Source organism: Mesocricetus auratus, unplaced genomic scaffold (assembly GCF_017639785.1).
Source record: "Mesocricetus auratus isolate SY011 unplaced genomic scaffold, BCM_Maur_2.0 Super-Scaffold_100676, whole genome shotgun sequence".
Classification (NCBI taxonomy): domain Eukaryota; kingdom Metazoa; phylum Chordata; class Mammalia; order Rodentia; family Cricetidae; genus Mesocricetus; species Mesocricetus auratus.
The window spans coordinates 37,784,618-37,804,119 of NW_024429266.1; the positions used below are offsets into that span (position 1 = coordinate 37,784,618).

At 41.3% G+C, this 19,502-nt stretch overlaps 1 protein-coding gene across 1 annotated transcript in view; it reads left to right on the plus strand.

Moving 5' to 3' along the window:
• Positions 1 to 3,222: 3,222 nt before the first annotated feature.
• The window catches only part of Dhx9 (DExH-box helicase 9), a 33,480-nt gene continuing 17,200 nt past the window's right edge, over positions 3,223 to 19,502 (plus strand). Inside the window, exons 1-7 of the mRNA XM_013114362.3 lie at positions 3,223 to 3,379; positions 8,224 to 8,356; positions 9,247 to 9,387; positions 11,560 to 11,674; positions 14,382 to 14,503; positions 15,119 to 15,267; positions 17,585 to 17,631. Coding sequence (XP_012969816.1) covers positions 8,246 to 8,356; positions 9,247 to 9,387; positions 11,560 to 11,674; positions 14,382 to 14,503; positions 15,119 to 15,267; positions 17,585 to 17,631 — 685 coding nt within the window. The 5' untranslated portion in view covers positions 3,223 to 3,379; positions 8,224 to 8,245. The remainder of the gene's footprint in view (positions 3,380 to 8,223; positions 8,357 to 9,246; positions 9,388 to 11,559; positions 11,675 to 14,381; positions 14,504 to 15,118; positions 15,268 to 17,584; positions 17,632 to 19,502) is intronic.

Genomic DNA, 19,502 nt, shown 5'->3' on the forward strand with positions numbered 1-19,502 from the left:
ATAGGCTTGTGCCACTATACTAGGCCAACACTCTGCCAACTAAGCTACATTTCTTTTAGAAATTACTGCAGGTTCATAAAAAGATGTGGAATTGCCTTTCAGGTCAGAGTAGTGGTACACGCCTTTAATCCTAGCATTCAGGAGGCAGAGGCAGGAGGGTCTCTGAGCTTGAGGCCAGTCTGGTCTACCAGGTCAGTTCCAGGACAGCCAGAGCTACGTAGTGGCTCAAACATATATATTTGTATATTTGTATTTCTCGCTCACTTCAAAGTCTCTATTTTCAGCTTGGCTGAGTGAGGCTTGTAGAACATCATGAGAGTTATGAGTGAAAAGTTCATGACTCTAGCAGGCCTTGATGTGGCCCTGCAGTGGGAGAGCATTCAGAGGGCGAGCATGGTAGCAACAGGCAACATATAGGGCTTTGAAGGGAACGAGAGTCTTCAAATTTAGAGGACAAAGAGTTCCTAGACCTTTTCTGAAGGGGTGGGGTGAAGAGAAAGTCACTTGTAACCTAGTATACATAGTCCCTGGAATGGAGGAGGAAGGCCCTAGACTAGGGAGCAATGATACAATTCAAAGTTGTCTCAGGCTTTGTAATCAGTGGAAGAATTTAGATTGCTTACAGCTAGCAGCAAGGGGGAGGGATAGAATTCTTGGAGAGCCTCAAGGTTGCAGCACAGGAGGATAAGGGAAGAGAGAGAAAACATGAGAATTTAGGGGAGAAGACCTGAAAATCTGTAACCCAAAAGTTCTCAGTCCAGGTTTGCTCGCTGTCTGTCTGTCTGTCTGTCTGTCTGTCTGTCTGTCTGTCTGTCTGCCTGCCTGTCTGTCTGTCTTTCATTTTTGAAGCACTGGGGATTGAACACAGATTTTCATACTTGCTAGCATTCCCCCACTGGGCGTAGCTTTTTCATTTTAATTTGTGATGTTGTCTCAAAATAAGTTGTTCTGGTTGATTGGCTTTGAACTCACTTGTTCTGTAGCCAAGGCAGGCCTTGAACTTGTGATCCTCTTACCTCTGTCTCCCAAATACGGTTATGGGTTTGCTATACTGGGTCTGGATTTGTGGGGTATGGATATGCAGGAGGCTAAAGCCAGCACTGGGTGTTCCGGATCCTGGTGTAGCCCTGAGCCTTGCTCAGGGTAAACTTTTAGGCACAAAAACCATGTCCTGAGTTGACACACTTCAGTTAACAAGAACAGTTAGCCAGAAGCAGAACTGGAGAAGACAAAAAACAAGGTTAGTCCATTTAGAGACTGTCCCAGAGGGTGTTGGTGGTGCATGCCTTTAATCCCAGCACTCAGGAGGCAGAGGCAGGCAGATCTATCTGAGTTTGAGACCAACCTGGTCTACAAGTTCCAGGACAGCCTCCAAAGCCACAGAGATACCCTGGAATCAAAGGTTCATACTGCTCTCCCTTCTACCAAAACAAAAAACAGAAACAAAAAACAAAACAAAACAAAAACCTGAAAGACAAAAATTAGGGGAAGAAAATAGATATTCAAAGCTGGCCCTTGGGAAAATTTTTCTCAAATCTTTTTCTGGGGTAAACTCCAGGGTGGGAAGGTCACTAAAAGGTCACGGTGAGACAATGGGTAGGAAATCTTTTCAATGGGCAGTCTTTTTTCCCTGAGATCCTGGGGTTTTAGAAAGTTTGTAAGTGGGATCTCCTGTGGTCAGCATCCGCATTTTATCTTCAGACAGATTCATTCGAGCTGAGAGGAAGAAGAGCCCTAAGATAGAACTTAGAACACCACGTGAAAGAGACCAGTCCTTAAAATAGAGGAAGGACTGGTGAAAGCGAGGAGTGAAATTTCCACGTGCTTTGTCTCGTGCTGGGGTCTGCATCCATTGCCTCTAGTTTAGCACGTGCTAGCAGTCAATAGATAAATAGGGTAGGGATATTGGATTTGAGATGGAGTTTAGTGGGTGGGTAACCTTGGGTTACTCCTCAGGGCCTCAAACACACAAGCATCCTAAACAAGTATTAAACACAAAGGAGGCTTCACACAAAAGGATGGGGGGGGGATACAAGGATAGGAAATTGAGAGGAGAAATAATTGGGAAGTTCAGCAGAGAAGGATGCATCTTAAGCTAAGGTTTTCTTTTTTGTGGGAGACTGGGTTCCACTATGATAGGGTTATAGGCAAGTGCCACCTCCAGCAACAAGCCAGGGTTCTCCTTTTTCTCCTAGATTTATTTCACTTTATGTGTTTTGCCTGCACACTTTTATGTGCGTGAACCATGTGCCTGAACCACGTGTTTGTTGGATCTCCTGCAGAGATTTTGGGCAGTTGTGAGTCACCACATGGGTGCTGAAATTGAACCCCAGTTCTCTGAGAGCAACAAGTGCTTTTAAAACTTCTGAGTCGTTCGAGGCCAGGCTGGACCGACAGCCTCCAAAACAATACAGAGAAACCCTGTCTCGTAAAACCAAAAAACCAAAACAACAACAACAAAAAAAACTTCTGAGTCATCCCTCCAGACCGGGAGTTAAGGATTTTTTATATATACACATGAATCTCCCAGGTAAAATCTGTACTTGGGCTAGGTGTTATATCTCCCATGAAAATATGTTAGGAAGACATAGCTGAATCTTCCTGTGTGGACCAGGCTATCCTGTGACTCAACCAGGCATGCCTGCAGCATTTATTTATTTTCTTTTTTTCTGAGACAGGGTCTTAGTATGCAGCCCTGGCTGGCCTGGAACTCGCCATATAGAATAGGTTGTCACTCTCTGCCTCTTGGATGCTGGGATTGAAGATGTGTGCCACCATGCGTGCATTGCCTGCAGCATTTTGGTGAAGCAAAAACATTTTGGACCTTGTGTTTAAAAGTACTCAGGGCACCCAGGAATACTTAGGCATATTTTAAAATGGCTATCCAGAAAGACTTCTGAAAGGGTTAATTCTGCCACACTGCCCATTATGTAAAAAACCATCAAAAAGGAAATGCGCCGGGTATGGTGGCCTGTCTGTAAATTGTGCACCCGGAAGGCAGAGGTAAGGAGACTGCGTTAAGTTGCAGGCCAGTCTCTGGGACAAAGAGAAAAGCAACAGGACCTCAACTTCCTGAAACCAAGGCCCTCAGCGCCTGGAAGGAAACTGCAGGACTAGGCCAGCGGATCTCGCGCGCGACCTCGGGTTTGGCGCCCGGAAGTGGCTTCAGCCCCGCCCACCTCTGGGCGGGGTAGCGCAGGAGTTCGCCTTCTGCGCAGGCGTGAGCCGCTAACTCCGCCTCCCTGGTCCCGCGGTCGGAGCCATTTCGCCGCTGCTTCCATGCGGGTTGAGGTGTGTTCTCTCGCCGTTTGTGTGGAAGGTTGGAGCTGCGAACTCGTCTAAGAAGGTTGTGCTTTCGGGCACGGAGAAGCGGAGGAGGGTAAGGGAAGAGCGTTGCGGCTCCAACGCGGGCTCGGCGCGGCGGGCCGCCCCTGGCCTCCTCGGCTCCGCCATGGCTTTGTTATGAGGTGCGGGCGGGCGGGTGGGGGAGGGGCGGCGCGGCGGGTGCCCGGATTACGGGCCGTGGCCTCGCCTGCGGTGGCGTGCTCGCCGCCGGCCCTAGGCCGCTGTCTGCCTCACTCTGTTTAACCGTCCTCGAAGGCCGCGCCCTCCTTCGGCCTATCTCGCGACGGGATTGGTACCCAGAGTCGCCTGTGGTGGTGGCGGCTCGGCGCCAAGGGGCGCTTGGGGCCCACGCTTCACTCCTTCGGGCCACCAGGGGCCCCGTGGGGCCCGCCGCTACGACACACATGGGTTCTTGCAGTTCCTCCTCAGCACAGGTTGCGGAGGGTAGGTGGGGCGGATCGAGGATCGGGTGGTAGGAAAATGTATGCATGATTTAGTAAGTTAATGGCGGAATGACACCCTGCAACGGGATCACCCTAGTCTAGATAACGGTCGCGAGGATTGCCGCCTCGTAGTCTTAGGGATACTAGTGCCTGAGTCTGGCTTTGGGCCGCAGAATGTGTCATCTTCAAAGACGCAGAGGGATTTGTTAGGCCTTAAGCCATAGAGTGATCTGGGGGCCCGGGGGAAGAGGTCCGGCTACGTGACCTGAGGGTGGAAGTAGACTGAAGAGTTTGTCTTAGAGTGGCAAGAATGAAAAAGAATTTCTTTCGAAATGTTACAGTACTCCAGGTAGTGGTGGCAAGTGGTAGGGGAGACATTCTTGAGCCAAAGCTGCCTTTTCCAGCAGGGTTGGATCTGGGATGATGGACATTTTGACATCCAACTAGGCTCTCTCGTCAGGGCATAAGTTGTTCTTAGTTTTCTAGGTCTTTAAAAGAAATTGTAGGTATTTCTAGGGTACCCTTCACACTCTTGGGAGTTCTCATTTTCTCCTAAGTTCCCTCTGTTAAAAGTAATTAAAGGAGCCGGGCGTTGGTGACGCACACCTTTAATCCAAGCAATCGGGAGGCAGAGGCAGGCGGATCTCTGTAAGTTCGAGACCAGCCTGGACTACCAAGCGAGTTCCAGGACAGCCTCCAAAGCCATAGAGAAACTCTGTCTCGAAAAACCAAAAAAAAAAAAAAGTAATTAAAGGAAAACAACAATACAGCATACAGTTTAAGGATTATTCATAAGCCCCTAAGGGTAATGTAAGCACACATTTAAAGATAAAAAAGAACGGTGAAAGATCTTTGGGGGTCGGATTAGAATGTTAAAGTCGTGAAATAGGGCTGCTTGGTGCCAAAAATGGGGGTGGGGATTTATGTAGGGGGGTTGAAATACACTTGGGAAACTTAGTAAAAATTGTACTAAGATGTATAGATGGGAACACAAGTATTTTCCTTGGATAAATTTGGAGCCTAAAGGGCTGTATTGTATACATTTAGACTTAATTAGCATGAATATTTTGAAATTAAATGGGTTTCCTAGGGGGTAAAGGAATTTGACAGTCTTTTTTTTAAAGATTTAATATGTGTACAGTGTTCTGCCCTCAGGCCTCAAGAGAGCAGCAGGTCACATTACAGATGGTTGTAAACCACCATGTGGTTGCTGGGAATTGAACTTTGGAAGAGCAGCCAGTGCTCCTAACCTAAACCATCTCTCCAGACCGAGAGTCTCTGTATTTTACATCAACTCATTTAATGTGTATATTTACATTGTTTTGTGTTATTTGATAGGATTGCCCAGCCTCTGCCTTCCAGGGGCTGGGATTATGTGTACCATGGTGCCTTCTTGAGCCTTTTATTAAAATTTCCATCTCTTTGGAGACAGTTTCCCTGTAAGCCTGGCTGACCTTGAACTCAGAGATCTGCTTGCCTCTGCCTCCCAAGTGCTAGGATTAAAGTCATGTACCACCACCACCACCCGGATACACTTATTATTCATTCATTCATTTTTGTTTCTCTGTGGTTTGGAGCCTGTCCTGGAACTCACTCTGTAGACCAGGCTGGTCTAGAACTCAGAGATCAGCCTGCCTTTGCCTCCCAAGTGCTGGGAGTAAAGGCTTGCACCGCCAACACCCAGCTTTTTATTTCTTTTTAAAGGGCAGGAGTATATGGGTGAGTGTTTGCTAGTTTTGACATTACCGTCCAAAAGCATGTTTTGTTTTGTTTTGGGGGACAGGGTTTCTCTGGTTTTGGAGCCTGTCCTGGAACTCACTCTGTAGACCAGGCTGGTCTCAAACTCAGAGATCCGCCTGCCTCTGCCTCGAGAGCCCTGGGATTAAAGGTGTGCTCCACCAACGCCCAGCAAGCTTGGATTTTAATTAATTTTTGAGGCAGGATCTCCACTACCTGTAAATTTTCTTTTGTTTCTCTTGAATTTTTAAGACAAGATTTCTCTGAAGCTCTGTCCTGCAACTCAGGCTGGCCTTTAACTAGGATCTCACTGCACTGTATGTCTTTGGCTGGCCTTGACCTTTATATAGACCAGACTGATTAAAGGCAAGCATCACCACACTCTTCTGAGATAATCACATGAATCAAAGTATAAGATTTTAATCCCAGAACTCAGGAGGCAGAGACTATTGGGTCTCTGAGTTTGAGGCCAGCTTGGTCTACACACTAGTTCCAGGACAGCCAGGGCTGTTACAGAGAAACCCTGTCTAGAAAAACCTTGTCCCAAATGGTTTTGCAGGTTTCAGAGGTAACAAGTGGTGGAATAAAGTTGCTGTGCAAATTTTTGGCCAGTTTTTAGGGGATGATTGGGTTTATATCCCTTTGAGGATTCCTTTTTTTAAAAGATTTATTTGTTTATATTATTTATGTATACAGTTTTGCCTGCATGCATGCCTGCAGACCAGAAGAGGGCATCAGATCTCATTACAGATGGTTGTGAGCCACCATGTGGTTGCTGGGAATTGAACAAAGGACCTCTGGTAGAGTGGACAGTGCTCTTAACCCCTGAGCTATCTCTCCAGCCCCCCTTTGAGGATTCTTAAAACTTCACATTACTGCCTAGTCATACCATACCTTGGAGCAAGGACTACTGTGTATTTTGTTTGCTTGATACTGGACCTGACCATGTATTCTCGAACTTAGTCGACCCTACTACTTTGAGATCAAGAGATCTGCCGACCTCTGCCCACCAAGTGCTGGGATTAAAAGCATGAGCCACCACCATACCCAGTCTTGGAAGAAGGACTCAGTCTTAAACTTTCTGAGTTTTTATTATCTGGGCATGCCATCTGCTTGATCAAAGTTCAGCTGGCCACAAAATCAGACTAATAAGTTTTTATTAGAGTCAAATTTGGTTGTAGGTGTCTTCTTGCAGCCTATTATAGTAATAGATCTGCCCTCCCCATTCTAAATTTAGTTTTGTTTTTTTTATATGCATGAGTATTTTGCTGGTATGTATGTTTATGTTCCATTTGCCAGGAGACAACACTGGAGTCCTTGGAACTAGAGTTATGAATGGTTGTAAGCCACCTTGTATATGTTGGGGATTAAACCTGGGTCCTCTGCAAGAGAAATGTTATAAAACCACTGAGTCATCTCTTCAGCCCCAAGAGTTTTTCTTTTGTGTTTCTGTTTTTGACATGGTCTCACTGTGATCTTGGGTGGTCTGGAACCAGTTATGTAAATCAGGGTGGCCTTTAACTCAGACCTGCTGGCCTTTCCCCATTTTTAGTATTCATTTAAGATAAAAGTTTTTGTTTTGATTGTGTAACAGTCCTGCCCTTGAACTCACTGAGATCCACCTGCCTGCCTCTGCTTTCCAAGTGCTGGGAATAAAGGCGTACAACACCTTCAACCAGCTCTGACTTATTTTTATGGAAATTGAGGTCAGCCTAGGCTACCTGTCAAAATGAAGGCTTAGTTTATTTGAATCCAGTAATGTATGCATCTTATACCTTCAGAATGAGACTAAACCATTGGATTTATATGAAAACTGTTGGCTATTTCTGTAATTTTGTTTTTAGTTTGCTAAGAGTGTTATATGCAGCCTCAGGCAAGACTTTGTTCTTAACCATCTTCCAACTGAAACTTACTGAGTGCTAAGGTTATACATGAACCACCACTGCTGGATTTTAGTGTGCATGTGTGTGAGTGTAGTGCTAATTTGTTAGTATGGTGAATTTGGGTTGGAGTCACATTGAAACGTTCACTTTTCTTTTTTTACGGGGCTAGAGAGATGACTCTAAGCTTAAGAGCATTGGCTGTTCTTCCAGAGGACCTGAGTTCAATTCCCAGCAACCACGTGGTGGCTCACAACCATCTGTAATGAGATCTGGCACCCTCTTATTGCCTGCAGGCATATTGACACTGTATATGTGTATTCTGCATGCTTGTGTACCACTTGGATACCAGGTGCCAGTAGAGTTCAGATCCCCTGGAACTGAAGCCAAAGATGATTGCCAGTAACCAAGTGTCTGAACCTGTGTCATCTTTAGAGTAGCAACAATTCCCAAACAGTTAGCCTTCTATCTTCCCTAGCCCATTTTTAATTAAAATTCTTCTGGGAAAGAAAAAAGTAATAGACTGTCATGTCTTTCATTGCTGAGAGGAATAAGTAAGGTACTCGTTGTAGAATGTTGGGCACTGTATAAAATTGTTTCAAGTTAAAAATCAGCCCACAGTGGTAATCAGTGTAGGGAGTGTATGTAACTCTTACAGCTTATTTAAAAAAAACATGCCATCGACTTCCCAACATACTAAAATTTCTTATTAGGTAAGTACATTTGTATTGTGATAGAATGTCTTATTCTGAGCCTAGATTACAGTGGCTTCTGTATCTATTAAGGTTTTGCTATCATGTTTTTAACTTGTTTTCTAGGTGTGAAGAAGACACCTGAATCATGGGTGATATTAAAAATTTTCTGTATGCCTGGTGTGGCAAAAGGAAGATGACCCCAGCCTATGAAATTAGAGCAGTAGGAAACAAAAACAGACAGAAATTCATGTGTGAGGTATTAATGAATACAATTTATTTATATGCTTTTTTAAAAAGTTCATATGGGAGGTTAAAGGAATGTCTTGTTTGGAAAGGCTAAGCTGTTGCAGGTTAGGGAAGAATATTTTGACTTGACTGCTCAGTTTTATCATTGTCAAGAGAGCATCACATTTATAATGTGCAGGAAAAATTATTCTAATGCTTTCAAAACATCTTTGGTGCTAGTAAGTTCAGAAGATAAGTGCTTGTAGTTTTATTAGCTTTCTTTTTGTAGGGGGTTGGGAACAGTTTTGCTTTTTTCTGTGGCTGGCCTGAAATTCAATACATAGATCAGGCTGGCTTCAGACTCAAATTAATCATCTGCCTCCAAGTGCTATGACTAAAGGTGTACACCATACCTGAGAAAGTGTTTAAAAGAAGAGAGCCTTTCTCTTATAAGTCATTATTATATTACATGATTATGAGTGCATACAAGCATATAAAAGTCAGGAAACTTGGGAGTCCATTTTTCTTGGTGTGCTTGTCTGAAGGTCATCACATTGGAGGCAAGTGCCCTTACTGAGTCATCTTGGTGTGTGAGTGGGACACATTTTAATTGTGATAGGAATGGTATTTAAGGCCTGGCACATGATGCCAAGCAAAGTACTGTCCCACTGACTTTAGAAACCTAACCATAAATACTTTATTGTGGGAATCTGGGTGACTCATTGATAACTGTTGGGTCAGCATTATCAGTGAACAATATAATTTCAAGTGTTTTTAGTAAAATAATAATCCAGTGGTGCAGGGTACACTAAAAGTTGCATTTAGCTGTTCATGTTTTATCTTAATGGGAAATTAAATGGATTTTTAAAATCCTAGAATTACCCAGCTTTAATTCAACTTTTCCTCCCTTGAATCTTAAAGGTTCGAGTAGAAGGGTTTAATTATGCTGGTATGGGCAATTCCACCAATAAAAAAGACGCACAGAGCAATGCTGCCAGAGACTTTGTTAACTATTTGGTTCGAATAAATGAAGTAAAGAGTGAAGAAGTTCCAGCTGTTGGGGTAAGTATCTATGACCAAGAACTTGGGCTATCTTTATAACGTTTGCTTTCACCTTTGTATCCTTGGGTTCAAATTAACACAAGGCAGATTTACATGGTGAGTGTACACAAATACACTTTGCAGGAACATCATGTGAAAGGGTATAGTGATTATACAAAACTGCAGTTAGTAGAAGCACTAACAAATGTTGATTTGTTCTATCTGAAATAGTGCAGAACTGATACATACTCTGTAGAAACCATAGCCTGAATTGGGAATTTTGTCAAACATGTCCCAGAAGAGTATAAACAGCCAGTACATGTGTATTGTATTACTAAGATGTGATGCTTAATAGGATGGGTACAGGAAGTTTTTGTTTTAAGCTTGGTAATATCAGATTATGTGTTTCATTGGGAGATAGCTCTATTGAGATTTTGTTTATCATGAGTGCCATAAAATAATAGGTGGCGATGTATCTAGCTGTCAACCTCACGTACTCCCCTTTTTAGTATTTTTCAAGAGTCTCTATCTGACTATCCTGTAACTCAACTATGTAGACTAGCCTGGTCTCCAACTCTCAGATCACCTGCCTCTGCTTCCCCAGTTCTGGGATTAAAAGGCATTGGCCACTACACCCAGTCAACCTTTCATTTCTTATCCTATGGTATTGCTAATTTCAGGTTGTGAGATTGGGGGAGGGGCTCAAGAGCGGTTTCAGGATGGTTAAGCTTGTTTTGGAAGAGATACGAGAAAGCCTGTTCCTTTTATGTGTTCTCTATAGCACCCTAACCTTAAGCTTCAGAAGTCACAATTTACAATTTACAGGTGGCAGTTCCTGACCTTCAGTTGCATTATCTCCTCATTTTTTTCCTCTTAAAAAGATACATGTCATGCATTCCAAACTACCTAAAAAATTTTTTAATGAAGACTAAGGATATTTTATGCTTACTAAATTTGTTTTTTGAGGTGTGTCTCTGTAATCAAGGCTGGCCTTGAATTTAGATCGCCTTGCCTGGTGCCCGGTAGCTGGAATTATGGACTTTGGCTCTCCCTCTTCCTCAACACCAGGGTGAACTCTCCACTAGTTCACCCTCTGCAGTAAGCACCCAGCTGCTTTATTTGTTCCTTTGAGACAATTCTCAACATTTTTCAGGTGGCCAGAACTCACTGGTAGTCCAGACTGGCTTTGAATTCTTGATGGTCTACTGTCTATCTAGTGTTCCAGGTAATGAGATGTAGCATGAGCTACTGTGGACACGTAAGACAGCTTTTTTTATTTAGTATACAGTGTTCTGCCTGCACTCCAGAAGAGGGTACCAGATCTCCTTACAGATGGTTGTGAGCCACTGTGTGGTTGCTGGGAATTGAACTCAGGACCTCAGGAAGAGCAGTCAGTACTCTTAACCTCTGAGCCATCTCTTCAACCCTCTTAAGAAAACTTCTAAATGGGAGGTTATTCTTGCAACTCAAAATTTAAAAAAAAAATGAGGACTAATCCCAGCACTGGGGGAGGCAGAGACAGGCAAATCTGAGTTTGGGCCAGCCTGGTCTACAGAGCAAATTCTTAGACATCCAGAGCTGCACAGAAAAACCCTGTCTCAAAACCTGAGATAGATAGACAGAGAGGGAGATACTGAGAGAGATTAAAATGAGAAATTAGTTTATTCTACAAGTGTCATAGATGCTGAAAGAGTACACAGAATTTCTCAGTACAAGTAGAACAAGAGATTTCTGCAACATAATAGGTATAGTGAGATTTACATTTGAAATAGCTCTTGTCTTCCAATCAATCTCTTGAGCCACACAGACACAGGTCAGAAAATGAGCTCAAGTACTCGATTTTAAGGCCACTTTTTAAGAATACATGTTGCCATATGCACCCTTGAAGACAGTGCTATCTCCTGTTAAGGATGTATATTTGGACCACTTTAAAGAGATGGTTACATGTTGAAACAAACACCATTGGGGAAAGCAAGGCTGTAGCACACACTTAGGGTCCCAGCAGGGGGTGGGGTATGCAGGAGTTCCATAGCATGCCTGAGTTACTACATGAAACTGTCTCAAAACAAAGGTATAGGAAAAATACTGTTGGGAAGGATCTTTACCATATGGGCATCTTTTGAAGTCTTGAGAGAGTCTTCTATTTCCTGGAAAAAACAAGCACTGACTATCTTTTGGATTTTCCTCTTGTAGATTGTACCACCCCCACCCATACTTACTGACACATCTGATAGCACAGCAGGTACTGGAGAAGGTGCACCAGCACCCATGGGAGGACCACTTCCTCCACATTTGGCTCTCAAAGCAGGTAAGAGATTTGAATATCTGCACTTGACTGCAAATAACATCATTTTGCTTGGTGGCCATCTCACCCTGTCATTTGTATACAGAAATCAATAAGAATGTCGACTAGGTAATACCACTCAAGCAATCACTTTTTTAGGCTTGGTTTGTCTGGGTGGTTTTGTTTAAAAAGTTTTTATGTTTATAGGTATTATGCCTGCAGTTATCTTTGTACACTTGTATACCTAGATCCCCTAGAGACAAGAAAGAGGATATTGGCTCTCCAGACTATACTTACAAGTGGTTGTGAGCCACCTTGTGAGTGCTGGAAACCTAGGTCTCCTGCAAAAGTAGTGAGCACTCTTATCCCTGAGACAAACATGTTTTGTTTGGTTTTTAAGATAGGTTACACTATGTAGTTCTGCCTGGCCCGGAATATTGTATACATCAGGCTGCCTTGGAACTCTGAGATCTGCTTGCCTTTGAGAATATTAATGGCCAAAAAACTAATTGAGTATGGGTTTGAATATATAAAGAATTTCATGAATTCTCAAATATTATGTATATCTTTTGGTGTTTATATTGCTGTGAGTCAGGTTTAGGGCTTTGCATATATTATATATAATCTAACTGAATTTTATATTCACCCACCTTTTGTTTGCTTTTTCCTACCTTACCTGTAACATGGTGGTTTTGTGAGTTCTAGTTGTGCTGAGTTGAACATATGGTTGAAATTTTTATCTGGGATATTTAGAATAGGATTTTGACACAGTTTCTTACAAATACTTGTTTGTTTCTTTTTAACCAAATTATAACATCTACCCCATTGTTTTGTGGAGTAAAAATTAAAGTTTGAATTAAAGTAACCTGACATTTAAGATTTCATGTGTTGGCCTGCATGTGTATTTGTGCACTGGGTGCTAGCAGTGCCTGTGGAGGCCTCAAAGAGGCACTATTCCCCAGAATGAGAAATAAAGTGGGCCTCTATGGGTACAGGGTATCAAACCCAAGACATGTAAGAGTAACCGGTACTCTTAACTGCTTAGGCATCTCTCTAGCACCCTACTCTGGTAATTTGCAGTCAAAACTTGGGGCTACTTATTTCTGTCAGTAGTTCTGGGATTAACTTCAGAGTCCTTAGAAGGTTTTAGACTTTATGTTAATTGTTTTTATTCAGACTATAAATTGTAAACTGAACTTCATCCTCAACATCTCCGCAGAGGGTTCCTTAAATGTAAATGGAATTCTAAATTCCCCACGTTGGGTGCCAAAATATAAATTTTTTTGGGTTTTCTAGACAGGGTTTCTCTGTGTAGCTTTGTAGACCAGGCTGTTTCTACCTCCCCAGTGCTGTCAGACACCACCACCCAGCATAAATTGAATTCTAATTAATAAGAACCTTGAGTCAGATATAGAGGAAAATGGCTGAAAGACCAGAGAGGAGCAAGCCACAACCATACCTTATCTGCTTAGTGTCTCAGCAAACAAAAGAGCAAGTCCCTGCTGATCCCTGCATATATCCAGCTTCCCAGCTATCTCACTTCCTGTCTATCTGTACAGACCTCCAGATCTCTATGGTGAGCTAGTGGCAAGCTCCATTCTTTGACCCTCAGACAGGCTTTATTTGTACAAGCAAGGTATCACCACCTTTTTAAAAAAAAGGTATTATTTGGGTGCCAGGCACGGTGGTGTGGTACATATCTTGAATTCCAACATTTGAAAGGCAGAGGCAAGTGGATCTGCGTAAAAAGGTATCCTGGTGTCTACAGAGGAATTTCTGGTACATCCAGAGCTACATAATAGGCTCACAGACAGACATGCACATGCTTGTGTTTGAGAGCTCCCTTCATAAGACAAGTGTATACACTCATCTAGTATAAACTTGGATCATTAGGCTCCTGCCTACCTGGTAAGTTTTATTCTCTTGGTTTGTTGTTCTACATATAAAAATGGCTAAAACAAGTCTGCATTAAAAATGTGTGTTAGTGCCAGCCAGTGGTGATCACACCTTTAATCCCAGGACCAGGAGGCAGAGGCAGGAGGGTCTTTGAATTCAAGGACAGCCAGGGCTACACAGAGAAGCCCTATCCCAGAAAAAACCAAAACATGTTATTACTGAGAGAACAGAGATACTAGCATCCATGATGAACAGATGGGTCCCTTGGGTATGTAGCCCAGGCCAGCTGCCTTAATGTAATTCACTGTTGCTGTACGGGGAGGGGGTGGGCAGATGAAAGCAGCTCAAGGAAGAAAGGGTTTATTCTGGTTCACAGTCCATCTTGACAGACTTCAAGATGGGAAGAACTTAAAGTAGCTAGTCACATTGCAAAAAGTGAAGAGCAGTGAATTTATGATGTTACTTAGTTTTCTGTACACACAGTCCAAGGAATGAAGTAACACAGTGAACAGGACGTTCTATCCACTGTAGTTAACCAAGACAATCTCTTAACAGACTATACTGCCAGAGAATTCAGTCAAGTTGACAGTTAACATGTAAACATCAGATAATTTGCTGTTACTTTGAGATCATACTATTGCCTCTACATCACAGCATAGACAACATAAAAAAAACCAGACAGGATTGTCAGTTACTTATAATAATTTTCAAGATAGTCATTATTTCAGATGCTTTTCCAGATTACTGGAAAATGTGTGACTAAGTATGAAGTGTGGAATTGGGGGCATTCTTGGGGGACATTGTTTAAAATGTTTCTCCCTCTTTCTTTTTTTAGCAGCAGAAAATAATTCTGGAGTTGAGAGCTCATCTGGCTATGGTTCTCCTGGACCCACCTGGGACAGAGGAGCCAATTTAAAGGATTACTACTCAAGAAAGGAGGAGCAAGAAGTGCAAGCGGTAAGGCTCTCTCGTGTGCCCATCTTTGGAAATGGAATGTGGGGTAGAATTCACAGCGGGGTTGAGCACCTCCACAAAGTAATACAGATTAAGGTGTTTTGTTTTTTGAGACAGTTTCTTGAATCCCAGGCCCTAACTTAACTTGTAAAGCCATTTTTACTCGTTGCTAGCCCTAGCCTGGAATGATGATGCATGCTTATAGTTCCAGCAGTAGGAAGTAAGGTGCAGGAGAATGACAATTCAAGGCCAGTCTGGACTACAGAGTTGCATAGGGATTTCTTATCTAAAAAACAAAGGCTTTGGATACTTCAGACTTGTCTAGATAGACTTGCTCAAAGCCCTAGATCTTAGCAACTCCAAAAACAAATCTGACGACCAGTGGTGACACATACCTTTAAATCCCAGAACTCGGGTGGTAGAGGCAGGAGGATCTCTGAGAAGGCCAGCCTGATTTTCAGACAGAGTTCCAGGACAGTCTGCAAACCTATAGAGAAACCCTGTCTCAAAACCAAAACAAAAACCTGACTTGTATTAGAAAACAATGTTATGTGTTATTATTGTGCCTTAAGGACAGATAAGTAGTGCAGTCAAATTTAATTGTCATTGATTCCACAGACTCTAGAGTCAGAAGAAGTGGATTTAAATGCTGGGCTTCACGGAAACTGGACACTGGAAAATGCTAAGGCTCGTCTGAACCAGTATTTCCAAAAAGAAAAGATCCAAGGAGAATATAAGTACACCCAAGTGGGTCCCGACCACAACAGGTTTGCTTGTTTCACTATTTTCCTTGTAAAAACTTAAGGTTGTTTGACTATTTGTTTTAACCAAATGTTATCTAGTTTATTGTGTGTATCAGCAATGAATTCTGAAAAGATAAATACGTATAAGAATTACTGACTTATAGTTAATCCTAGTTTTCACTTAATGTAATACATTGTGTTAAGAAGTCTGCAAAAGTCTGTTGCCGGACTTTGAAGATTTTAATTTAATTAAGGCCAAAGCTAACCTCCCCTGTTTGTAGTTCACTTAATTGGCCAGAGATGGTGATTTTGTATAATGTAGTTTCATTGGAGACAGTTTTAATACCTAAATGGTTCTGGTATGCTTTCTTGTCTTAGAAGTAGATTGTTTTACCTCTTATCCAAATTGACTTCAGTTTGATGTTGGCAGCTCTTAAGAATCCTGTTTGAGTTCCATGAAGTTGAAGGATCGCGAAGTTTTTATATGTGGCTTAAATTAGAATGCTTTTTTTTTCCTGTTAAGTTTATAAAACTGAATGTAAGGGAAGATATGTGACCGTATGTTTCTCAGCCTGCTTGATGTTCTTCCTGAGAGCATTCCAGGGTGTAGTACTTATTACTCCCAGGAAGGCTCATACAGATTAGATTTTTCAGGGAGGCACTATATTTTTATTGGAAGAGAAAGGAAGCGGTTCTGGAAAACGTCTTGATGATTCGATTTGCCGTCTTTAATTATACAAAATAAATTATCCAAAATTTAAAACATTTTCCTTAAATCAAAGTGTTCTCCCTTGGGTGCTAGTAGCAACCCTAAAATAATCTTCACCTAAAACAACAAAAATTGACCGCATACTCAAAATGATCAGAGCATGATGGCTCCTCCTGCTTCCTACTGCTTTGTTCAGTCCTGAATTCTCAAATATTATATATACTTAGTGTCATTATTTTCTCCATCATGGTGTAAGATTAAATAACACAGTCCATAAAAGAAAAAAAAACTTATTTTCTTTAATGCTTTGTCTATAGCTTAATGAACTTGGCAGCTACTGGTAATTTTTCTTTTGTAATAATAATTGCTAAGGCTGGTAATAGAGCTCAAGAGGGTGGAGCACCTTCATAGCTTGCATAAAGCCTAGCGTTCAAATTCCAGCATCAATAATAATAATAATGCTATGCCATTATTATTATTATTATTATATACCTAATTATATCTAAAAACTCATTGAGTTGCTGCCCAAAAAAACCCAAAATCTTGATGTCAGTATCTTACTGATTGCTGATGTAAAGAAGCAAAGAATTCAGGACAAGACAATGTAAGAGGCAGACAGTTGGAGCTGGGACACATTGCTCCTTGTATGTCCTTTATTGAAAGGCATAACAGACAGCAACACCAGAGGTCTGTGTTCATATACACATGTGCTGATGCTTAGGCTGAACTAAGCAATCACATGGGAAACTATTGTAAACTGATTTCTGGTGTTGCTGTTCCCCCCTAGGTGGAGGAGAATGAGATTGAGTGCTGACTTTAAGCCTGGCTGAGAAACATACTGTCATCGGTGTCATTAATGAAAGGGTGGATGTTGTTCCCCTGAAAGCCAGTGGCCTTTGACCCCTTGAAGCCCTTGTGCCTGAAGGTCAGTTGACAAGTTTAGGAAGGAGACTAACATTTTTTCCCCTTAAGCTTCACTTAACCTTTTATTCACAGCACAAAGTCAAGTTTGAATGTACGAGCAGTGAAGGACCAGCATGTTTGCTAAAAACCTAAATTCACTCCTTAGAACCTGCTAGAAATTTTAGCTATAATGTGAAAAATGACTTTTGTTCTCTAGGCCCTGGTTTAAATATCTAAACATAGGCTAATTTTCTTTTTGCTGTTACCAAGGACTTCTTCCAGCTATATATAAATCAGGATTCTGTCACAGGAGCTACGGGTATATAGAGGTTGCATGTATAAACTTGGCCCTAACAGGTTTTAACTGGTATAGATAATTTGAAGTTTGGTGTTTTTTTAGCTCCAAGCTAAACAAAATTTTCTTTCATTGAAAGCATTCTCATATTCAGACTTCTCTAACCTTAGGATAAAAATAAGTAAATCTGTAATAATCTAAAACCATAACATTTTCTTTTCATGAAAGAAAGCTCATCAGCTGTTATAACTAATGTCATGCATATTTTCAGTTTACATACCTTTTGTTCTAGGATTGGACAGAAATAAATGTTGAGAATGATTTTTGCTATAATTTTGTTGGATGCAGTTGGAAAACCTCCCTGACTAGGGAGATAATGGAGTTAGTAACTTAAAATGATAAAGCCCTAACCTTGTTTGTATATGTTGTTACAGGAGCTTTATTGCAGAAATGACCATTTATATCAAGCAGCTGGGCAGAAGTAAGTATGATCTCTTTTAAACTATTCCTTAATGTGTTTGCAGATAAAACAGTCACATTTAAAGACTTAAGCTGCTTTAATAGGAGGTATTATGCTGTAGATAAATTTTAAAATTTTCCTTACTAACATTGGATTATTGAACCTTTTATTAAATTGAATAGCACATGGGATTATGGGTGTTACTGATTCTGTACACTAAAGTGGGAGCTAGATTGTTAATTTCATACAGTTTTATGGCTCTAGGAGGGAAGGTGTTAGCAGGCTAGAGTAAGCTGGGAAGTCACACCAATAACCACCTGTGGTTAAACTGATTGGTCTAGATGTGAGGTGTGAAGCTCCAGTCTTAGACTGCTTATATTTGTTTTTTTTAACTGATATAGATTTCCCGTATAAAAATGGGAACCTTTAGCCCTTAAGAAATCAGAATAGTCACCTTGAAATATACCAAAGAACCTATTTGAAATAACAAGTTTTAGGTTCCATAGTACTTATATTAATACTACTGAATTTTAGAGTATTACTGAAGTCCAACACAGTTTGAATATCCCAAACCACATATGCAAAACATGCTAAAGTAATATTTTAGTGGTCAATTATGAAGGATATTCTGTGTTTAAGGGAATGGGATTTAACAAAGGTTGAATTGGGTAATAGAATGAAAAGCCTAATGGTAACTTTCATTTGAGAGCCGTGTAGTCAAATCAGGCATGGAGGTTAAGACCTGACCTGTATTCCTGTGTGGCTTAATGTAGGAGGATAGCCTGTTAGTTCCACTTCTGTATCGGTTACACAACAACAAAACACCAAACGATAAGTATTATCAAAGTAAATAGGTTAATTACTATTCAAGGTTATGGGTTCAGTCTCCTGCAACTCAAAACAACTGTTGGCTGAGTTACTTGCCTACCATGAACCAAGTCCCTGGGCTTGGTAGCCATCAATGTCCTGTGCAAAACATGGTCTTTTCCTTCTCAGTCTCAATGATAATGAGATTATATTCAAAAGGTCCCATATTAAGTTTTTAGTACAGCAAACTGAAAAAAAGTTTAAAGAAGTGGGAGAGCTGGCCTTAAAACTTAGTTGGTGAGCTATTTGCATATATTTCTGGGTCCTTGGGTTGATCCTAGGTAAGGTGCCATAGGCTAGCACTGGGAAATGAGGCAGGAGAATCACAAAAATATGTATGTCCAGTGTATTGGAGCCCCACTGTATAATCTCAACACTCTAGATTTGAAGTATGCCTGGCCCTCAAAGTAAGTAGCCATTCAGGGCTGCATGAAAACCTGTCTTAAAGCAACAAAAGAACTTAAAAAGTTACCCTTCATTACATAGCTTATTGGAGGCCATTCCATGAATAAATAGGACCCTTTCTCGAAAACAACCAGAGGCCATGAAAAAGCCAGAGTACTCATCCATGATAGTTGATAGAAAGCTCGAGATAGTGCTTATATTTTTCATTCTTAAGCATTAAGATTTAAGAGTTATGGTATATTGGGATGGAAAGATTGGGAATATCACTGTACCTGTTAACACTGACACAGTGTTAACTTTAAATTGTACCGGTGGGGAGGAATAAGGAGTTGGGATTGAAACAAGACTGTTTCTAACCTAAATTTAAAAAAAAAAGACAAAACAAAAATAAATTATACCATACATAACTGGTTCCATTAGGTCAGAAGATTAGAGGAATGTCTTGAAATTCTTGATCTGAATTCTGCAACTTAACACATTGTTAAACTAAGCATATGGAAATTTTTCATGGCCTGTAGTCATTCTGTGGTTTTTGGTGTTTTGGGTCAAGTTCTTGATGTAGTTCAGACTTTCATGGAACTAAGAATTTGAGCTCACTCTGCATCTCCTTTCATATCAAA